The 22617-nt window shown below is 38.5% G+C and overlaps 3 protein-coding genes across 3 annotated transcripts; 1 reads left to right on the top strand and 2 right to left on the bottom strand.

The window, feature by feature from the left end:
- Nucleotides 1-2156: 2156 nt before the first annotated feature.
- LOC141905948 (glycine receptor subunit alpha-4-like) lies at nucleotides 2157-5818 on the bottom strand. The gene is made up of 8 exons (XM_074795075.1): nucleotides 5583-5818; nucleotides 5185-5382; nucleotides 5040-5107; nucleotides 4734-4951; nucleotides 4565-4647; nucleotides 4352-4495; nucleotides 2802-3148; nucleotides 2157-2662 (listed from the first exon to the last, which is right to left on the bottom strand). Exons 2-8 carry the CDS (start codon nucleotides 5360-5362, stop codon nucleotides 2315-2317), a joined length of 1386 nt encoding a protein of 461 aa, XP_074651176.1. The 5' UTR covers nucleotides 5363-5382; nucleotides 5583-5818; the 3' UTR covers nucleotides 2157-2314.
- Nucleotides 5819-6469: 651 nt separating this feature from the next.
- On the top strand, nucleotides 6470-16609 carry LOC141904893 (arfaptin-2-like). The gene is made up of 6 exons (XM_074793501.1): nucleotides 6470-6556; nucleotides 7868-8119; nucleotides 8694-9128; nucleotides 9468-9561; nucleotides 10020-10194; nucleotides 12956-16609. The coding sequence occupies exons 2-6, from the start codon at nucleotides 7891-7893 to the stop codon at nucleotides 13106-13108; spliced, it is 1086 nt and encodes a 361-aa protein (XP_074649602.1). The 5' UTR covers nucleotides 6470-6556; nucleotides 7868-7890; the 3' UTR covers nucleotides 13109-16609.
- A 383-nt stretch (nucleotides 16610-16992) lies between these two features.
- On the bottom strand, nucleotides 16993-19266 carry LOC141905904 (N-terminal Xaa-Pro-Lys N-methyltransferase 1-like). The gene is made up of 3 exons (XM_074794992.1): nucleotides 19130-19266; nucleotides 18595-18746; nucleotides 16993-17699 (listed from the first exon to the last, which is right to left on the bottom strand). Exons 1-3 carry the CDS (start codon nucleotides 19161-19163, stop codon nucleotides 17187-17189), a joined length of 699 nt encoding a protein of 232 aa, XP_074651093.1. The 5' UTR covers nucleotides 19164-19266; the 3' UTR covers nucleotides 16993-17186.
- Between the last annotated feature and the right edge of the window lie 3351 nt (nucleotides 19267-22617).

Below are 22617 nucleotides of genomic sequence, written 5' to 3'. Positions count from 1 at the left end.
AGTTATAGGCCTATAGCAAGTGAGGGAAACAATGGTTTATTTTCTAACAACAGCAGACACATTGACAGAAATAAATAAGCATATATCATATAATTTGACTGATGGCTTAAGTACTTAGTGGCACGAACAAAATGTGTATACGAAACGTTTTATGTATCGATGTTATTTGCGATGTAGTAATAGTAATTTACCCAATGAACCTTATGAATAACTCGGTGCAAATCGCTCATGATTTAGATGAAAACTTAAGAGCACAACGGGTGACATTTACAAGTCAGATGGCAAGTAGCTTAACGGCAAAAAAACTATAGCTTTTTAGTTTGCGGATCCACGAATATTTCAATTGATTGTTTCCCATCAGGAAACATCGCTGGTCTGTTGTCGATATTCTGCTGCATCAACAAGTGGCTGGCAATCCTCTATTGATTGGAAAACATTCAAACATCATCAACCGTCCGTAGACAGTCGTCTCCCGGTGCTTTGTTCATAAGTAAACCGGGCGATCAATTAAATACATAGCAATGTCATCTGGAATCGAGACCTCAGTTTCCGAGTGGTTGATGGAAAGTTCGCGTTAATCGTATAACAGGGTAGAGACTTCTTAGAGGGCATCATGTCCTGTCCACATTATGAGTATGTATATACGCACATGTATGAATCCAGTAAGAAGGAATGTTAGAAACGTATCGTAAGGAATATTTGGGTGGGTTCGTTTTTGATTTGGTTGGAACCGAACGGTGGGGGGGGGAAGGGGTTAGGTGCTGAGAATGTTTATGTTTTAAACATGTTGCAATAGATGTAAGTGTAATAATACATTCCAGTTTTATCTTCATGTTAAACGAGCGAAGTTACGTAGATTTATGCAGAGATATTTTTCGCAATAAATTCCGTTTTTGTCTGTTTGTATCTGGCCTCCAAATGAAGTTTTGATTAGTAGTTTATTCTCTAAGACACGTTAATAGATTGGTTCGCGTTGCATATGCGTTTAATGTATTAATGTTGTTGTAATATAACTAATATAACGAGATGAATTGATATGAATCGCGATGATCATAATTCTCGCGTTTCTTGGCGATGTGTATCGCTCGTCGGCGAGAGAGTATCCTCACACCGGAGGAGAGCGAATCCTTCGAGATGCCACGATCGAGATAAAACTCATAATTACTGAACGCACGCAAATTTAGGATCAGTTGAGCTTAGAGTCCTTAGAAGAATCAACATAGCGCACACTATGCAAGTCAATTCGTTTTAATTATCCCAGCGGCCGCGTGTTACACGAATTTAAAAACTCATTTAAACGATTGATGCCCACGGCATTTCCTCAAAAGATTCTCCAGATAAACCGAAGCAATAATTCAGCGAGAGTTTGTATTCCTTTGACGAATAAGGAAATTGACGATGTCATCCCCGAAGGCGTACTTTCCCAAACCCACTATCAAATTAGCATCAGTAATAACAATAAGACGCGCCTTCTGATCATCATCCATGATACGAACTGTGTGAATGAAATCAATTTTAACGGCGTTATTTTCATTGAGGGCTGTAAAATGATAATTGTATATTATAAGGATGATTTGCTATTAAAACCAAATGATAGCTTGAGAAATGATAAAAGGGATGGTGGAAAATTGCGGGTAATGTCTGCGATCATGCACAATTATTGTTAGAGGTCTTCGACTGTTCGTATGAAACGTGCATCATTGGATAGCGAATCATTAATCAAATTGTTTAAAAATTCGCCCGTTTCGTAAGCCGAAAGTCAGCCATGAAAGTACACACAAAATGTCACGGGTATAAACGACACCCTTGTCATCAGTAGCGTAGAAAAAAAAACACCGCAATTACTGGAATGGTATCATCCACTCTCGTGACTACCGGATCAACCCATCATGTAATCCCCTGAGAACATGTTCAGCCCTAATCTATGGGTAAGCATCGATTTATCACCGCTGTCATCGCTTGATTAGCCCCATTTTTAAACCCGACATCCCCGACTGCCAGAGTCGGTCTCAGTTTGTTCGACGCGTCATGCTCAATTCTGACATCTTAAAAACTTTTTAGTAGCGGCGCATCAAAACGAGAACTAAAGTGTTTCAATACTCCTATCTTATTTCCAGGCTTCGATCGAGGGACACAAAATGACATGCGTTTTGCTAGAAATCAGTTTATTGATGAGGATTAGGCAAAAGGTAATTGTAAAGCATAGTATTACATACGTAGAATCTCAGTTTACAAAGAACACTGTCATTTATATACATCATGTATGTACACGACACATCGATATCAAGGATAATAACAACTCTTTCTTGTAATCTTATAATGAAATGTGTTCACCATACATAATCCAATAGACTACGTTAAATACGAGAAATAAAAACGGGAACGTGAAAATACTGGCCAAGTCAATTCTGGATGCGGTCTCCTTACAAGTGATGCAGTCCTCTTCAGAACCGGTCGTATTATGCTCTTGAGGTGGCAGCGCCTGTTTCCTCAATCTCAGCTTCCGTTTTCCAGTTAAAGCTACGCTTTCTCCCGCAATTCCGTCACCGTTATCCGTGTCCGTTTTTCGGTTGTTTTTATCCGTACCGTTCTTGTTCTTGATCAAAGAATAAGACGCCAGATTCATCACGGTTATTTTACCGACCTCGCATTTCTTTTTCATCTAAAAGTATCGAAAAGAAACTAGAAATATTGAAAAAGAAGTGATTGTTCAAAGTTTGAATAAGAATGGGGTGTTTGGGTTAATGAGGATGGCTCGAATAGCACTTCAATGTGTAAAGACGATATTGTGTTATCTTTACCATGATCTCCTTGTGCTTTTTGTGTCTGTAGTAACGGAACACTGAATTCGCTATGGCGAACTCAAATAATGCCGCAAATACGAATAACACACAAGCGCTGTACCAGATGTCAATCGCCTTTAGGTACGATACTTTCGGTATGGACGAATCGACAGTTCCGTGGAGACTTGTGATGTTGAGTAGTGTCAGAAAGCCGATCGAAGTACGAGCTGGAGCGGCGTCAATATTCAACGCGAATGAAAGCCACGAGACGACTACGATGAAAATGCTCGGAATGTAAACCTGTATAAGGTAGAATCCGAACTGACGTTGAAGATGGATCGACATTCGTAAACAGCTGTGATTCGCTGAAATATAGACGTATTAGTGAATGAAAATACAATTCATGTCACTTTATCATTATTCTATTTATCATATATTTGTTCCATCACATAAACAAGTTTTATGTCCTAATAGAAGAAAACAAGCATGTTACGGAATCTGCGTTGAACGCTGTTAGAACCAGAAGGACAGACGTTTGAAAAGCAAATTTAAAATGGAGCCAGTATATATCAGTGATATATAGACCACGGCAGCAGCGCTTGAAAAAAGAGATATTATAGTGACGAGGTTATGACACAGTAAGCAAAATCCTAACCAAATTTTAAAACGACGTAAAACCTATCAACCAAGGACATTTGTTATTTTTTAGTGAGTGATAAAGTAGTAAAAGTAAAAATCGAGGCAATCCACTATCTACGTACTACTTTTCATTGTGACGAAAGTCGCGCGGTTTATCAGAGCAACTGAAATGCACACAACGATTCAGATTCTAATTCTATGCGATTATATATTACAAACACTCAGATAACAGACAACCATAGTCTACACAAACAGAAATAACGTTAACTCTAGATCACATTTCAACAAAACAGAAATAACAAACAACACGTAGAAAGAGTATATATTAGTGCAAGAGATTTTCACTACATTTTGAAACGAAAGGTAAAAACTATCTAAGAAATATTCAAATGTTTTTGAAATAGTTGGAGGGATTTCGGAGACGGCAATCATTAACAGACGGAACAAGGATTACTGCTTTTTTCAAATGCATCTCGATGAATCGTTCGTTTCATACATCCTCTTATAGAAAACTGATCCGTTCCTGAATGCTAAAGTTGATTGTATGCACCATAAGATTTAAACCCAATTAAATATCAACTGAAAACTAATGATGACTACATTTACAATTACCATTGAAATGAGCGGATAAATCGTCTTCGTGATCCACTACCTCGTGTGAAGGCGCTGCGATAAGCCAATTCATTTTCATGAGATGACATTTTAACTATACGATACCAGGTTAAAGGCATCATTGAAATTCACAAGATATATTTCATGGATTTCTTTGCAAATAGAGTGATTAAGTAAAGTTTACTACATTTGTGTAGCTAGGTGTGATATTACGAATACACCCACACAACACTTAATTGGTCTATTAGACTATGTGTGTGTTTGTGTTTAGAATTACTTTTACGTCTAACAGAAAAATATGTTCGAGCAAAAAATACCTCGGCGAAAGTGTTCCTGGCATTCCAGGGCTCCAGTAGATAGAAGGTAGAATTTTGGCAAACTAGTATTGATTCGTTGATTTACTTCAATACGATTTGTAACGTCGTCGACCCATTTGAACTGTAACGTATCGCTAGCATAGCCTGAAAAGACATCAAAATATGGCGAAAACTTGTCTTATGAGCATAAATTCGAAAAACGAATTTAATTACCTGCTTCCATTTCTAGATTACACGTTTGCTGGTCCATTGGAAATTTTTTTAGATCCATTGGGCAACTCAATTTAGCTGTGACCCTAAGAACGCAAAGTTAGACGATGATTTTAGACACTATATCTAACCTAACTAGCGGGAAATATTGAGTAGATTGAGTTAGTATTACCTGTAACTAGCCTCAACAAATCCATCAGGGTAAATCTGTATATCCCTATTCGCCGTTACGACATTGTGAAACCTTGACGTTTTAGTATTGATGAAATACACGTGGGGGAGCCACAATCGACTGACTAACGGTGTTTCCGCTGTAATTTGATCGTGTGACATATCTCTCAATCTGGGATCAGTCCATTGTCGCTCCAGGAAATAATCAATATCCAAATCCTTGAAAACCAAAAGATGCAATGGCAGTTCTCCTGTTTATGTCCGTTAATTCAAATCATTTATATATAAATATTTACAATTTACATACCATAGACCTTTCATTGATAGAGCTGATACTGTTGATGTATATGCGGATTTTCACTACAGTTGGTCTTCCTAAAATAATGGATATAATTTCAAAGATACGAATAATCTGAACAGATAAAGCATCGAATGGTAAATAACTGTTTTACCTTCATCAGGACGTTGGAACTTATCATATTGTCTTCGTTCCAGTTCTTTAGTGTAACCATCCATTAAAGGGCTCATTGAGCAATCCACGATCGTCCACAATGCAGACAAATTCCAGAGTAACAACAACGGTAGTTGAAATACGATTCTAAACATTTTCATGGCGTGCACACTTCGCATTCGATGGCTAGCAATTGTTACTGTAAAGATCAGTGGCTCTAATGTGTAATTTCTACTGATTTATGGAAGCATTATTAATGTTTTCAACTCATAAAAACCAGGTCGGTGTTAGTGGTGATATGTTGCATTGCTGCGACATATCTACCATCAGTCACCATTTCTTGCTCAAAGATAGTAAGTATACTCATCGAGATGATATGAGCATGATGATGTTGCCTACCTGTTTATCCTGATCATGATGATAGTTCAGAAATATTCCGTTATCAACCATACTGCACTTCAACACTGAGTGTAGCTGCTGCGCCTCTCGAAACTGCCAGTTTGCGCGAGCAGCAAACACGATCGAATGAGCGTCAACTCGGGTGAAATACGCAACGAGCAGAATTTAGATCTGCTGCTGGCGCACTGCATGCCGACTAGGATGCCATCATACGTTATACAATGGCATTTTGTCAAATTGTCTGATTTCCATCGATCCGTTGATGATTTTTTTTCTAGGTTAAGAAAGACACTATAATTCAGTTAATTCATCTCATTCAGAATTTTCTACGGTATTTCATGGTAGACTTAGGGAGATTTTCTTCAATTGAAAACATGAAATCCTTCAAAAGTATGTACTTCATTCAATCGTGGTATTTGTAGGAAAAAAGTATCTACGCGTAGAATACCTTTTTTAAACGTTTCTTTTCAGTTTTATTCAAAATCCCGGAAGAATATCATACCCGAGCCAAATACTGGAGCGTTCCTCAATGAGAGCCATATCCATTTTTTCGTTGCGTGCCTTGTCTTCAACGCCACTAGAACTAGTCTCTAGAGGGCACGTTTCCCTCACGGCGTGTGTGTAAAAGCTCAAGAAGTTAATCTCCATGCAGTTGAACGGAGGCAAAAGTATTACGTAGTATTTTTTTAAATCGAATTTTTAAAAATATTTCATAACGGCCATTATTTAGTAAATAGTATTTACATTGTAAAATTGTAATCCATATTGTGGAACTAAACTCCGTTAAGGCGCTAAAATTTACGTAACGTTTCGGAACGTTCCCGAATGTTCCCGAACTCGACTGCGGCAAGTGAGGGAAATCTGCAGGTAGATACATTACGTCAGCGGAAGTGATTCACTGGGATATTTCAGATTTCGGGATATTTTTTACTAAATTCTACGTTTAAATCTTCGATTGATGAGAAACAAACGAGGTAATCGATTATTGAATATATTCGCTCATAACTTCATTGGCTTTAGATCCGATTAATTGTATCTTAATGGTCACTTTGTGGCCCGAATCGAGTTAAAAGTCTCCGGAATAGCGACAGAAATTGCCGACACATCGATCTTTTCCTGGTGCTGCCATCTATATTTTAAACGACGAAGCTCTTATGAATACGAGCCTTTTTAGTCCAAAACGGGTCCAGAAAGTCATTTAAACACTTACTTCAGTGATTGCAGTATAAGCTATTCATATTTGTAGGGATGTGATAAACTTAGTAAGCAAACAATAGCCTGGTCTGGGAGTGGGTTGGGGTGTTGGTTGGTTGGTTTGGTGCCATCAATCGTGTGGGATTTCAGAAGTCCATGTGTAAGTAAAAGGGCGAGGTCAAAATCTGGGTTTCCATGAATTGGAGTTTAAATGGTTTCCTGTTTAAACAGGTTTAAAGCGGAGCATCTGCAGTTTGTGTCCCTATGATCGTACCTAACCTAACCATAACACTCATCTTTGATATCAACACTAGCGCCACATAGTGAAAAGGTGACTTAAACCGCGGTGAGACACGTTCAGTTCGTTTCATGAATACAATGGATATTTCATAAACCACAGGAGTAGATGAGGAGGGTGTCAGAGAGATGGGTGATGGAATTGAAATAAATCGTGTTGATTTTGATATGATTCATTTCGAGCATGTATTTGGTTTCAGTTTTAGGTTCTGTAAGATTAATCGAAATGGAATTATTTTCAGGATTTAGAAATAGCTGAATGTCTGATCGATTGTGCAGTATTTGAGTAGAATGCTGGTGTTAGGTATGTCATGTCATACGTCATCCAGCTTACAGCTCATCTCACTTGCCGCGTTCAAAATGAAAACTGTACCATGTACTGTGTTTAACGTAGCTTATATTTTTGTGGATCAAATGCTCTGACAGCTTAAAACTAAGAATAAATGGTGGTGCTTTTCAAGTTTGATATAGTTTAATATAGTTGATTGAATTTAGTGAACTGGAATTAAAGAATGTGACCATTTTACCCCCGGGACACCTTCCAATGTTTGGTCATAGCTTGGTAAAATTCAGAAAGCTTTAAGGGTTAGATGTTTATGTTTGTATGGATGAGAGGAGGTCTGTGCATTGGCCGAGGTTTCTGTTACACTCTTACCGAATTAAATCATTGGTAGCTGAATTTCTTTACTCGAGGTTTTTTATCCGGTCTTGTCAGGTGGCGCTTCAGGGTGAAGGAAATATGACACTTTAAATCTCCGTATTCAAAAATATTTTGTGTTTGATTTTATTTGCAGGGTAAAGATAAGCCAGTGGGAGAATGACCGAGGTACGCGGGCAGATCACGAACGGCAATCAGGAAGATGAAGACACGTTCGAGCAGGATTTACACGATATGTTGAAAGATGCGCCGAATTTAGATTTGAATAGTTCTAACGTGTTGTCGGGAAATCAGCGAACGACGACGTATAGCAAGGATGATTCTTCTCCTCGTATACCAAGCAGTTTACCGCAGACTTCCATTCCAAGGTCATATTCAGTACCCCCTGGTAAGCTCCATTCCGAGATCATATTCAGTACCCCCTGGTAAGCTCCATTCCGAGATCATATTCAGTACCCCCTGGTAAGCTCCATTCCGAGATCATATTCAGTACCCCCTGGTAAGCTCCATTCCGAGATCATATTCAGTACCCCTCCCCTGGTAAGCACGTGTCACTTTCAGCCCTGATTCCGTTTGTCTGAAACTAAAGTTGGATTTTGTATCGTAAGATTTACTAATGAGAAAAATAGATTTGAATATAATTGGAATGTAGAAAGAAATTGAAGTTTTGTAACCCAGTGCTACTAATAATCCTTGATATGGATCATCGCTGAATCCTCACTTGCCTCAGTAGCCTTGATGGTATCCTATTCATTGCCAAGATAATCCATGGGGTTTTAGACTTGTGTTCGCGTCGTGCTTATATCACAAGACAGGTGTCATACCGGGCCCGGTTTATAATAAAGTAGACTTACACGACAGTTAGTTTTTAAATGTGGCAAATCTCACAAACACTGACTGGTAATGAGTAAATAGTTGTTCGAGTCCATAAACGTATATCTCACAAAAAATTTCTGTTGCAGCTACCACAAATGTTCCATTAGCTAGCCCTCAGCGGAATGGCGACGGGAATAACGCGGGTAATGCCGGTTCGGGGCGCGCGAAGGCTCTCATATCGAATAGCGCCACAAAACTGGAAGTATGGAAAGCTTGGGGAATAAATACGTATAAATGTACGCGACAGATGATTTCGGAAAAACTCGGGAAAGGCTCGAGGACGGTGGATCTAGAATTGGAATCGCAGATCGAAGTGCTACGCGATACTCAACGCAAATACGCCAACATATTGCGCCTGGCGCGAGCCTTGACTAGTCATTTCTTTCACGTGGTACAAACGCAACGAGCTCTCGGAGAATCGTTTTCCGACATGTCGCAGAAATCACCGGAACTTCAAGACGAATTCACGTACAACGCCGAAACGCAAAGAGCTCTCTGTAAAAATGGCGAGACTTTACTCGGTGAGTTCACTCATTTCAGACAACTTACAATCGAAATATAAATTGTGTCTCATAAATAAATGATGAATCGAGAGCCTTTTTCACAAACTGGATTCATTTCTTCATTAATTTGAATTATCTAAGGATTGATTTAGGAGTGAAGATTGTGCCCTATGTAAATGTTTATATGATTTGATCTTTGATTCTATTAAACGATATCATTCATGTTTGCACGAAACATTATTTCGATATGATATTTATCTATATATAATTAGTGTATTCCGTTCATCTGTGGTTTGTTACTCGTTTCTAAGAATATTGACGTCGTCGTCATTGTTTCGGGTTATTTATCACTTACAGGTGCGATGAACTTTTTCACATCTGGTGTGAACACCCTTTGTAACAAAACCATGGAAGACACACTGACTACTGTCAAACAGTATGAAACAGCTAGGTAAGTTATAACCCCCTGCGTGCAGTCGCGCAATCTTCACTCTAGTCTTAAATATATTCTTCAATTTTAAGATTGATTGTACATATGTAGAACCAAAATAAGCTCAGACTGGTTTTATGTTGTTAAATAAGTTATAGAACCAAAATGATCTTGAGCTGGTCTTAAGTTGTTAGATTTTATTTGTTGAAGCTAGATTAGACTGGTGTTATTTATGTTAGGAGCCCGTAATGTGTTATTGAACCCTGGTCGTCTATGATATAAGACCTAATCCACCCAATGTCAGACACGGTTAACATTCCTAGAAATTAAACCATCGAGTAATCCCTGATTCTATGGTTGGTTGATTCTGAATACGCGTTGAACTCTTTATTTTGGTGTCGTTTATAGTAACTTGCCTCATTCTGGTTTATTCACTCAGTACACGGATGTGTCGTATATAAACGTTGTTTTAATTCTAGGATTGAATACGACGCGTATCGTGCCGATTTAGAGGCCCTGAATTTGGGTCCGCGCGATGCGTTTAACCAGCCGCGTATCGAAGAGGCTCAGAGAAAATTCCACGCCCACAAGGAGAAATTCGACCGTCTACGGGCAGACGTCGGCATCAAATTGAAATTCCTAGAAGAAAATAAGGTATCGATTTTGTGCGTTTTTCCGTTTTTTTTTTGGCGGCTTTTCCGAAAGATTTTCGCAAAAGATTCGAATTATTCTCAGGCTTGAATTCGGTTGAGGGTTAGATGTAAAGGAATGTAGTATTCTATAGTGTTTTAGGTGCTAAACTAACATCATCATTCTCGTAACAATTCGGTTGTTTTTTGAAGCAAATTTTAACGTTTCAATTCGTATTTCGGAATTTGTATAAAAGTCTTAGTTCCACGTGTTGAGACTTCAATCAACTGTTTGGGCATAAGACCTTCTTGGTCTAGCGTTTAGGTTACTTAAGTTAGGTCACTGATGTCCAACTAGAATCAGTACTAGAATTAAATTTTAAATTTGTCGATGTTTCCAAACTTTATGGTTGTTTTATTGTGGGTTTGACAGTTACGTCATTATTTGCGATTGTGAATTTCAAGCTCTTCATTTTCTGTGGTACTTTCCAGGTTGGAATTAGTCGATTTTGATTGCGGGTCACTTTTTTTAGATCAGGTCTCTCTCACCTCACCCTCTCTGTCTCTCTCTTCTATATTACAATAGGTGAAAGTAATGCACAAACAGTTGTGTCTCTTCCAAAAAGCAGTTGCCGGCTATTTTGCGGGCAACGAAGCCGAACTTAATGAAGCTCTGAACAAACTACAGATCCCTCATGCAAACTAATAATGCTGGAAGGTTAGCTGGTTTTCTATAAATTCCCCTCTCTGTAGGTGATGGCTGTTTATTAACTGTGTGTTGTATTAGACTGTTCATTCATACGCACGCAACACGTGATCAATCAATCAATTGATCTATTGATTCTATTGATTCTATGGTTGATTAAACTCTTTCTGAAATCATATCAGTCGTTTTTTTGTTTCGTTCGAGTATATTCTGCGCATATTTCTAACTCGTCGAAACGTGTTGCTTTCTCAGTTCTTTCATAAAAACTAACCTCAAACAATAATACGTTCATTTACAAAAATGCAGTTTACTTAATGCATTAATTACTCAATTCTACTCTTCAATTTTGCTTAATATACTAATCAATTGTTCCCAGTCGCACTAATTTTACGCAACCCTATTTCTTCCGCTTAATCAATCGTTTGTAGGCAGCGTTTTTATCATAACCGATGAAATTGAATATGCTTTAATTAGCGAGCTTTACGTATGCGAGAAATGAATGAATCTTGTGTCGTCGCGGCTCTTTGTAAAATTCAATCTCGTAAAATGTTGTATTTGTGACTATTTCAACTCGCTGAACACAGTAAACCATACATGAACGAAATTCTGTTAATCGTTTCGCAGAGGATATGTCGTAAATACCTGTCGTAAAAAATGTGAGAAAAAGTGAGAAAGCGCATGAAAAAAGTATTTAAAAGAAGATGATTGTTTCGTGTTTATTGCATGTAGTAGTATGTTGAAAAGCTTAGCTGTTTTTAGAAGTAAAAAGAGGGGAATTTATATGTGAAACTAGTGTCTGAAATTGGAACTTTTAATCTGTTTAATTTGTATGAATATTGAGAGTCCATGTATGGTTGTTTGTTCAGATATTTCTTTTCAAATCTCCGTTGAATATTTTCTGCATGAATTATTTTATCTCGAGCGCGGGTCTCGTCAACAAAAAAACTATTCATCAAATCAATCGGTGGTAGTGAGAGCAGAGAGCACTTTTATCATTCACACAGCACTGTGGTGATATATACTGATATAGAATAAATATAGTTTTATCAGAATATCTGCGTAGATAATGTTGCAACAGCTTGCCGCCTGCGCGCGCTGTATGCTCTAGTACTGAGCACTGACAGTTTAATTCAGTTGAGTTGATGTCTATAGATAAATGAAACATATGTTCAGTGTTTGGTATTGTATGATGATGTAAGACCCGACATGAGTCTTACTGGTGACATATTCCATATTGATTATGGATTACACTAGTAATCAACCTTTTAATTAATTGGATATGATCATGAAATAATTCAGTAAGAGCATTTTCGTAATTGTTCATTTATATTTTTTGATGGAAAATTTTGTTGTCATGCTATAACTAATGAATCATGTCTTATTTCTTTTGTACCATATGGTGGAACCTAGTTCTAAAGAATGTTCAAATTTAAGGCATTAAAAACGGAATCTCGTTACGACGAACTTCAGTGAACCAGAAAATTTGTTCGTTATAACCGAAAATTTATTATATCCAGTCGAAAATTATCAATCAAAATTGTCCTGTTTGGGATGAAATTCTGGGTTACGAAGTTATAACGAGGTTCATCGATACATTTTTGGCATCGAATATTGATAGGATTTACCGAATTTTCCATTTCTGGTAAATCAGGTTTTTTTAGAACTTTAGAATTCAGCTATCTTAATCTTGAAATCCATTCAGACTTAACGAGTCGCTGTCTGTATGTAGCGTGTATAAAACAACTACAATATTGAAGATTTATCAGCAAAAATCTGTTAACCTGACATTTCGGGTAGAATGCTTCTACACATTTTCAGAGATTTACTTGAAAAAAATTCATAAACAGTCGACGTAGGATAACTCAGGATAATTAAGGTCACTCTGTGGGGAACTGGCACTCAAAAATAGTGATGTGACGACTAATCCAATGGTTGACTGTAAATCTCTGGAGATCGGAAGAAAAATTCTTCTGAATCTGTCATGAAAAGATTTGCTGATTTTATTCTTGGGTAAAAACTTATTAATTGTTAATAAAGATTAAGACCATTGGTGAATTTGTCTGTTTTTTTTTTTTTTTAGGTGAAGGTCATGCATAAACAGTTACTACTATTCCACAATGCGGTATCTGCGTATTTCTCCGGTAATCAGACGGAACTGGAGGCGACATTAAAACGATTCAACATCAAACTGAAGCAGCCGAACGCCGGTAAACCTTCGTGGATCGAGCAGTGATTGATCGACGTCTGCCTCGCGTCGGAGAGACACAGTTCAAATCAACCCCATTTTAATCATCGATGTCTCTTAATCATCAGCTCTCTGAATTCCGATCAGAAGCTCTCGCGCATTTCTGAATGTTCTTCATGATTTATTTGAAATTTACAGAAAAAAAAGAGAAAATTGAATAGATGTTTTAAAACTGCTGTCCGCATTCAGAATAATGAGTTGAGAAGCTTGATATTTTTCAATGGTAGTATCTGTGTACATGACAAAGAATGATGTACAGTCGAATGTAATCTGCTGCACTTATTATATTTAATGAATGGCACCAGGAATCTCGGTTCCAGGGATCCCAGTTCCAGGAATCTCGGTTCCAGGGATCCCAGTTCCACGGAGCAGAATTAGGATTAGTTACTGATTCTCGGTAGTGATTGAAAATACATCGCGGTTAGCTCCGTGGTTCCGGGTCCGTTGGTTCGAGTAGTTCAATAATTATAATAATAAATGTTTGAAAAAGGTTAAATACCGCGCTGGATGAATGAAAATGTCGCGAGTAGGCGAGATGAAATTTCACTGTTAAAATTCAAAAATAGATATTAAGTAGTATAGCAGTAAAGTGCTTCTAATAACTGTGCTTTCATCGGTTCTTCATAAACACATTTCATTAAATCGATGAATGGAAAAATTCACGAGAAATGCAGCTTTAAATAGGAATACAGCGGAAGCTCGCTATAATGACCTTGCATATAACGATTTGTATCGACTTTTTGTCCCGATCAGGACAATTTTACTAATTTCATGCGGGAAATAATGAACTATCATATGTATCAGTTATAACGAACAGATTTTCAAGTCTCCTGATGTTAGTTTTGTAACGAGGTTCCGCTGTATTAATATAAAATCCTATAAAATGATTCCTTATACAAGTAGATGTCCCACATTCCACACTTTTAACCGAAGCTGTTGATAATATTCGCGTAACCGGCTGGTGTAGATATTCCGAGGCGGCGAGTACCGACTCGTTAATCAAGAATCCGAAATAACCGATCTGAGGACTCGATGATCAGAGCTCCGCGAGACGTACGCATAACGTCTCAAGATCGACAAGAGTAGTGATATTAACGATCTCGGTGATCTCGGCGATCCCGCCTCTGGTCTAGCCTCATCAGTCAGTGGGTGAATGTATTCTCAGCGTTTCTTTAACCTGATCTGATTTTAACAACCGACACATATCACTCATATCCGTACACTTAGAAATAAACACGCTTTATTGAATATTTGATTGATGTGCTGCATTCTAGTATTTTTGATTCATAATAACTAGGTAGGTGTTGATATCGAGCCTGCAGCGCTCTTTATCAAACATGAGCCAGCTCATTAAAATAAGGTACGTTCCGATCGGTCGGTACCGATTCTGGAATTCTCTTCCGGTGAATACTCTCTACGTATTCCGCGATAGCATAATCTTGCCTGTTAGAGTTTCCTAATCCGGTATTGTTATTCCCTAATCGGGATACGTTCGATCGAAATGTGCCTAAAGCTCAATATTACCGTGTTCGATATTTCAGTGATCAGTCATAAAGTTTACGAGTCATTTTCGTTGCGTTGTTGGCGACGCGCGTATTACAGCATTAACCGAGTATCCGAACTGACCGATCTAGGACTCTTCGCTGAGCTCCGCGATGTATTAATCATCAAGATCTACTTAAGTAGTGGGGTTTAATGCTTTTCGATATGCGTGTGTCGTCGATACTCGAAATGACCCGTAAACTTGTGAACTTACGCATAATCGGTGTGAATTCATAGTTTTTGTGCCCTAGAATTTTAAGCGGGCGTTTCAAAGTGAGATAGTACCGGCGCTATACACCAGGGGCCAGTTGCACAGTCGTGACTTAGTCCAAAAGTGGTCTTAAATCTTAAGACTGGTCTTAAGTTGTTAGATTGGCTATAGAACTAAGTTGGTTTTAGACTGGTCTAAGCCTAAGTCTAAGCCCTCACTATGGAACCGGCCCCTGATGGCGTAACCCCGGTACCTCATTTTATTGACCACATTTTGGCGATTGTGGATTGTTTTATTTGAAGGTTCAAAATCTTTTCATTGTCATGGAATATACGTGTTAATGGTAGTGTAATTATCTGGTTGTAATGTTAGAAAACGTGCGCTAATTTCCTCTTCATTAAATGAATACAAATATGAAACGGATGAAATCGACGATGTATATTTATTAAATTCTTTCTAACGGTGGCGTGTTGATTTCTTGTCGCGTGATTGTGCTGCTGTCCTCGGTAGTAAACAGGGGAAATATGGTTCTGAATCTTACGTGTGGTAGAAATGAGTGAATTCCTTCAAGGTCTCTCGCGCAATCACTGCATTTTGCTTTCAACTTCACCCCGCACGTTGCCACCTACGCTTACATCAGACATGAATAGAAATACGCGTAAAAGTCTATAGTAAATCCTGAATATATTGTCTCTCGGTGTTTTTGCTAGATTTTATACTGGGTTCGGGCTACCTTGGTGTATATCGTAGTACATGTATAATCTATTGCTATTTCACGCCACAAACGATATAATTATATCGAATATATTATAAATATGAGAATGAATATGTAAATGATGAAAGTTCTATATATATATATATTATATAAATATCACTGAATGTAATATATTTACTTACTTTGTATATATACCCTCCTAGATAAGGTGAGCTTATTGATGTTTACGATTTCAGTTTTTGCAGATGTGTTAATTATCTCATTATTTCGGATTCGTTTATCACGATTAATGGAATAGTTTTACCGAGATCCACTCGTAAATTGTTTATTTCAATCCTTTATTCCCGTATATCCGTAATGGTGAATATTTAAAACGAGGGTCGAGCGAAGTTTTTTCCGTATCGCATCCGAAAACTCTTCTCTCAACCGGACGGCGATCTTGACCCAGTATTATCAGTATCTTATATACCGGTTTATATATATGCAGCTATGGCTCGTATTATTATTATCTGGCTATGGAAAAAATAACTAATTCAGGTCTCATTCCGATATCAATTAAGATTTGTCGAGGACGTCGTAACTAAAATCATTTAATCGAAAGGGTTAAGGTCTGCGTGTATTAATCAAAGTGAGATATATTGTCCATTCAAATTTAGTGTTAATGGTTTTAAGTTGTTTGCTCGATATACTATATCTGTCAGTAGTATATTACTTTCTCTACATAGCATTGATTCGAATTTGTATGATTCAATAGTGTTCAGAAAAAAACAGGGAACGACAACTACACAAATCATCGATTTGTATAATACGCCTAATCCGATAGTACTTCAAATAGGAATATCACTTCGAATTGTATTCAATGTTTATGAGCATACAACTTGTTTCAAAAGGTACTTGTGTCAGAACTCTGGACTCTAGTTCAATTGATAACTGTTGAACACGACCGACCTGTAAAATCACTGTAGACCAATAAATACACTTCTCTAAATACATTCTATCAATGCTAAATAAAAAGCTTCTGTAGCAAAATCTGATGTTATTTGACTTGTTGAATGCATTTTGTTGTGATTGTTTTTGCAAACAAATCCTTTTTATTGCAACACCAATTGTAATGGACGCCATCATGTCGCCTAATCATTGTCAGCGGAGGAATCATACGACTGAATGGACAGACGATGGACGTATAAACTCTAGTTTATACGTCCATGGACAGACCCTGTGTACACAACATGAACCACAGCGAAATACCTGTATCTCATTTATTCTTAAATGTATTATCATAACCAGTGGTCACCAGTCGATATAACGAGCCAATCGGATGTGTTTTATTGGTAGAGCGAATCTGCTGGTGAAAACCATCGCAGCCGACATTACATTAATTCCAAATGTTGTGTTTTGAATTCAGTGAAAGAGTCGCACAAGTCGTTAACATAATGATAGTTCCAGCGACAATAATACAGTTTGTTGACGACTAGTAAAAATCCTGAGTGCTGAAGATTTGATCCTAAAGTAATAACTAAATAGAAGGTCACGAATTCCAGATCATATTCTTTATTAAACATGTAGAAAACATGCACCTGTAGATCATGATAAAAGCATTATTTTTGAAGCGCGTATGTGCGTACCGCGTATAGACCGGTCGGAAAATTTTTCTGTTTCTCGTTTTTCAATATTCTAAATCCAGCGCTTTCGAACACGGCTTCTAATTGTTGTTGAGTACGAGTGTAACTACTATCCTGTTCATCGAACAGTAATTCCGTAGATGATAAATTATCTTTCACGACGATCAGACCGTTCTGCGTCAAGCCTTCGACGCAACGATTCAAAAAATCAACAAAGTCTTTATCGGTTAAATGGCCGATAACCCACTGAATCCATATCACGTCGTAACGTCCTTTTTCCGGAGTGAAATTCTGTAAACCGCTACAGAAAAAATTGCCGACGCGTTTAGCCTCATCGCCGAGGAACGTTTTCGCTTCTTCGATGAAATTAGGATTGACCTCGACCATATCGACCTCGTCAAATATCGGCAGTAAAAGTCGTTTGGTGATACGACCGATTCCCGCACCGCAATCGAGAGCTCGCTTTTTACCGGTTCCTGTTTGTGAATCCTGTAGAAAAACAAACAAAATCTGTACATTGAATATTTCAATTGAAAGAACGAATTCGTCAGAAAGTACATCGGCCCTCGGCACACATTCGAACATCCATTTTCAAATTCTCATGATGTCATCAGGTTCGAATCCCTGTCAAGGGAGGAATGTGGCAGAGTCTCACGATGTCATCAGGTTCGAATCCCTGCTGAGGGAGTAACGTGGCAGAGTCTCACGATGTCATCAGGTTCAAATCCCTGTCAAGGGAGGAACGTGGCAGAGTCTCACGATGTCATCAGGTTCAAATCCCTGTCAAGGGAGGAACGTGGCAGAGTCTCACGATGTCATCAGGTTCGAATCCCTGTCAAGGGAGGAACGTGGCAGAGTCTCACGATGTCATCAGGTTCAAATCCCTGTCAAGGGAGGAACGTGGCAGAGTCTCACGATGTCATCAGGTTCAAATCCCTGTCAAGGGAGGAACGTGGCAGAGTCTCACGATGTCATCAGGTTCGAATCCCTGCTGAGGGAGTAACGTGGCAGAGTCTCACGATGTCATCAGGTTCAAATCCCTGTCAAGGGAGGAACGTGGCAGAGTCTCACGATGTCATCAGGTTCAAATCCCTGTCAAGGGAGGAACGTGGCAGAGTCTCACGATGTCATCAGGTTCGAATCCCTGTCAAGGGAGGAACGTGGCAGAGTCTCACGATGTCATCAGGTTCAAATCCCTGTCAAGGGAGGAACGTGGCAGAGTCTCACGATGTCATCAGGTTCAAATCCCTGTCAAGGGAGGAACGTGGCAGAGTCTCACGATGTCATCAGGTTCAAATCCCTGTCAAGGGAGGAACGTGGCAGAGTCTCAAGATGTCATCAGGTTTGGGTCCTCCTCGAAGGAGGTTGTCAATGAAATATTCACCTTTTCTAGAAATGGTATGATGAAATCTCGAGATCCATTGATATCAGTTGGTGATATATGTGAAAATCCACCTAACATTCCATTCACAGTCGACGGCACGCTTCCCCAGTATTTTTCCGCATCAGTGTAAAATTTCGGCCGCTGAGTGCTATCTACAAATATATAAACATACACATTATAAAATCATACTACAAAATTGTTAGTACCTAAAGGTTCGGTGTCTGATTAAAGTTTGTAACGACTCAAGCTGCTAATTTCGTCAGGCCTATAGTAAGATTGTTGTCAGACAATCATGAGGTTAAATGACCAAATTAATAGGGGTTTGGAAATTAGGAAATCAAGATCCGCACGATGTGAACTAACATAAACAAAACAGTCCTTAACCCTAGATGAACTGTCAGTCGGCTTAGACAGATTTTGGTGGCTTATTTTGGTACATAGCATTACTAATTACTTCTTTTGACTTTTTCCTCTCATTTTCTACAAAGAAAAACGACATCTAATAAATACATTTCTTCACGTCAACTTTCAATACCTTCATCAATATTGGTATTTACGGGTCGCATCATTTTTTTATATCGAATCAATCGGTGATATAACCCGATTTATTATTTTATTCTCGTTAGGCCTAGTTCGTTTTCACGTTTATTTCCGCGTTCGCAAGAACTGCCCTCTAGCGCGAATCCGAGCTAGACTGGTTACCGATCTATATCGAATGTAGACTGGTCGCCTGACCATATTTTGTTATATGTGTTTTTGTTTCTTTTTTCTCTCTTTCTTCCCTTTTTAAACTTCTCTCTCTCTCTCTCTTGTTTGTAACTGTGATTGTAATGTGTTCACTTTATTGTTGTATATCTGATGTTGTAATGTTTCGACAAGGATCAATATGAATTGAATTGAATTGAAATGTCCACCTACTCTACATTCGCAGTCAGAATAGAACCTGAATTTATTAAAACGCGTTTTCAAGTGATTTTAATGAGGTTTAATATTGAATTTAGACAACCCAGTTTCGTAGGTCATTATTTCTTCCTGCCCTAGTAGAGTTTATAAACAAATTTCCGGAAGGGTTGATTTATGAGGATATTTGGTGGATGTTAGGCTCCCCTTCCTTCTAAATCTAAAATTTGGTGATTGTTTATTTCACGTATGTTTAGATATTTCAGTCACGGATTTATTCGGAATTTCAACCTGAATTGAGACAATGAATTCTGAGATATTTTCACCATCTGTAGAACTCTGTTTACAGTGGAACCTCGTTTATACAATTTATCAGTTATAACAAAACTAGAATTTCATTCCAGATAAGACAATATCAATTATTTCCACACTTGATATAACGAATTATAACTAACAGATTTTCTGGTGCCCTGAAGTTCGTTGCAACGAGGTTCCGCTGTATAATTTTCTAAATTCAAAGAATGTTTCACAGACTTTTCGACATCAATAATTAACCACTAAGAAATACTTTCTTTTTATTATTTCAGGTGGCGGGAAAGAAAGGCGAGAGTCATTGCAGGCGAGGGTCAATATCGAACGTACATTATTTCACCAAGAAACAAAGATTAGGAACTGAAAGGATTCACCAGAGACACATAACAACAGCGAGCGTATGAATTTGCACGAGGCAAATTGAAAATTACCACTTTTATTGCATTGTGATTAATAAACTCAATATTATTATTATCATTTACTGAATGGTTTTTCTTTTGAGTTTATTTTTCTTCTATCAGAGGACCGGCATCAATGATGACATGATTTTTGTAGGCTTAAGCAAAATTTAACACTTAATGCGGAAAAAAGTGGCAGGTGGCAGTTTTTCTCTATAGTCAATTGCATCAATGCCTAATCATGACTTGTCTGACTTATCACAACTAGCATCCTCATGGACAGACTGACCGCATGATTTGATACCGCGCCATACTCTGACCAAAATCAAAAAATGGGATAAGAGTAAATTGGAACAAGAAACGAAATTCTAATATGGACTTTCCTAAATTTACATGATGTACCGTTTAATCCAGTATCCAAATTAAAGAAAACAATTTCTTTTTTTCTAATTATGAGTGGTAAGCATGAAGTTTTTGGCAGAATTTCAGAGGATCGGTGCTCCAAGTAATTAAAAAAGCCTAATATGTCTCCCCTCAATTGAATCAAGGAGTTTTTTTAAAATGAAAATCTGATTATTGACGGGATTCTGTGATAACAGTATGAATGATGATTAATCGTGAATACATGGTATTAGTGGGTTTCCCCCAATGATTCAAATAGACTGCTTTCCTCGTGCATGGTGTGAGTTAGTTGTCTCGGGGTGCATGAACTGTCCTTTCGTAGTTGTGACTAATAAACTAATTTCATTAGTAAATGTTTTCGCGGTTTCTATGATATGAAGACCTGTGTTGGTGTGAATCTTAAACTGAAGTGCTATCGGTCGGTATAATTTATAAATTATTCTAGAATTTAAGAAAAAAAACAGGCGGTGGCTAATAAATTCGGAAGTAGCTATTGGCAATCAAGTAATTTATTTCATGGCCTTAAGTTCCTCCACTACGTATATTGTTCAGCTGACTACTAGCGCGTATTCAACCCGGCGGTGGAACCTCATAATGTAAATCCATTAACAATAGAGACACAATTGCGGGTTTTCAGAGTTGTTGATATCATTCTGACACGCGCTATTGAACACGTCACCGGCTGACCACGGTGTACACAAGCATAGACCATTCACCTCAGCTTACTCACACTGTGAACATGCTACCGTGGATTCTCCTCCTGGCGATTTTCGCTGCGCTCCCGCTCCTGCTCCTGTTCCTGCTTCCTGAGGAACGACGTCTTTATGTTTTATGTGTTACTGTTCGTCTCCGTGCTGTCCTGTACTGTTCCGTGTTTATTAATCCATTCTATTTTTCAGGTTCTAATCCGTTTAATTTTTCAGGGCCGATTTCTCTGTCGAATTTCAACGTTTGCTGGAACAAAACTAATGTCCGAAAGCGTCAGCTCTCCTTTGCCGGTCATGTGTCGAGGATGTCAGACAAAGAGTCGGTCAGGAAATTCTGCCCTCTACACGCCCTCATACGGAACACGAAAACTAGGATGACGAGGCCTCACTGCCCCCACCTATCTACAAAGTGTGCTGAGTGATGTCAATGACGGGCATATCTGCGGGATTGCGCGGGATACAAATGGAGCGGTTATACTGGATTGTCACGCTACTAGCATTCATTGTGTCCTTGTGACCACCCGGATGAGGGATGATTCTACTGTCACGCTCTTTGTTTCTGGTATTCTGAGTCGGCTGAGGGATGATTCTACTGTCACGCTCTTTGATTTCTAGTTTGAGTACTAGTTTTCATTGTGTCCTTGTGACAACCCCGGTCAGTGGATGAAGTCTCTCGTCGGCTTGTGAGTGCTAGTTTCATTGTGTCCTTGTGACAACCTCGGTCAGTGGATGAAGTCTCTTGTCACGCTTTTGAGTGCTAGTTGAGATCCTGAATCTCAACCCGGTCAAGCTGGTTGTACTGCGCTATTTGTGTTTCGTGCAATTTTACAGGTGTGTCAGTTACTGACGTTGCCCAGTACATCCTGCAGTTAGATGGGGAATGTGAGGCGTTGTCATTCTGGTTTTCGCGTTCTGTGTGAGGGCGTGTAGAGGGCAGTATATTCCTGGCTGGCTCATTGTCTGGTGTTCTCGGCATGTGACCGGCGACGGAGAGCTGAAAAGCTTTCAGACGTTAGTTTTGTTCCGTACCAGGTTTTCATCGCTCTTCTCTTTTTTTCATTTCAGGACTCCCAAGATGAAAAAGAAGATGCTGAAGGTGACTACAACGAAGATGATGCCAAAAAAGAACACTGAACTCAGCAATATTGAAAGTTAAGTTGATACACATGTAAATTACGATGCATGATACGGAAAGGATTGTGTAACTACAGAATAGCGTTCTTTTACTCATTTCAGGTTAATCCGGAAAGGCCCATCTAAAAACTGCCGACCAGAAGTGACCACAAAAGACTCCACCTTGAAGT

Source organism: Tubulanus polymorphus, chromosome 5 (assembly GCF_964204645.1).
Source record: "Tubulanus polymorphus chromosome 5, tnTubPoly1.2, whole genome shotgun sequence".
In the NCBI taxonomy this organism is placed as follows: Eukaryota; Metazoa; Nemertea; class Palaeonemertea; order Tubulaniformes; family Tubulanidae; genus Tubulanus; species Tubulanus polymorphus.
This window is presented reverse-complemented; position numbering and strand designations above follow the sequence as displayed.

Bases quoted from the DNA above. Each gene is read 5' to 3' on its own strand.
- LOC141905948 (XM_074795075.1), bottom strand. From the start codon at position 5,362: ATGCGAAGTGTGCACGCCATGAAAATGTTTAGAATCGTATTTCAACTA. The intron at 3,149-4,351 runs GTATTTTTTGCT...TCTATATTTCAG, and splicing joins CCAGGAACACTTTCGCCGAG to CGAATCACAGCTGTTTACGA. The intron at 2,663-2,801 runs GTAAAGATAACA...CGATACTTTTAG, and splicing joins AAAAGCACAAGGAGATCATG to ATGAAAAAGAAATGCGAGGT.
- LOC141904893 (XM_074793501.1), top strand. From the start codon at position 7,891: ATGACCGAGGTACGCGGGCAGATCACGAACGGCAATCAGGAAGATGAA. The intron at 9,562-10,019 runs GTAAGTTATAAC...TTTTAATTCTAG, and splicing joins AAACAGTATGAAACAGCTAG to GATTGAATACGACGCGTATC. The intron at 10,195-12,955 runs GTATCGATTTTG...TTTTTTTTTTAG, and splicing joins AATTCCTAGAAGAAAATAAG to GTGAAGGTCATGCATAAACA.
- LOC141905904 (XM_074794992.1), bottom strand. From the start codon at position 19,163: ATGATGCGACCCGTAAATACCAATATTGATGAAG. The intron at 18,747-19,129 runs GTATTGAAAGTT...ATATATTTGTAG, and splicing joins AAATACCAATATTGATGAAG to ATAGCACTCAGCGGCCGAAA. The intron at 17,700-18,594 runs GTGAATATTTCA...GTTTTTCTACAG, and splicing joins TCATACCATTTCTAGAAAAG to GATTCACAAACAGGAACCGG.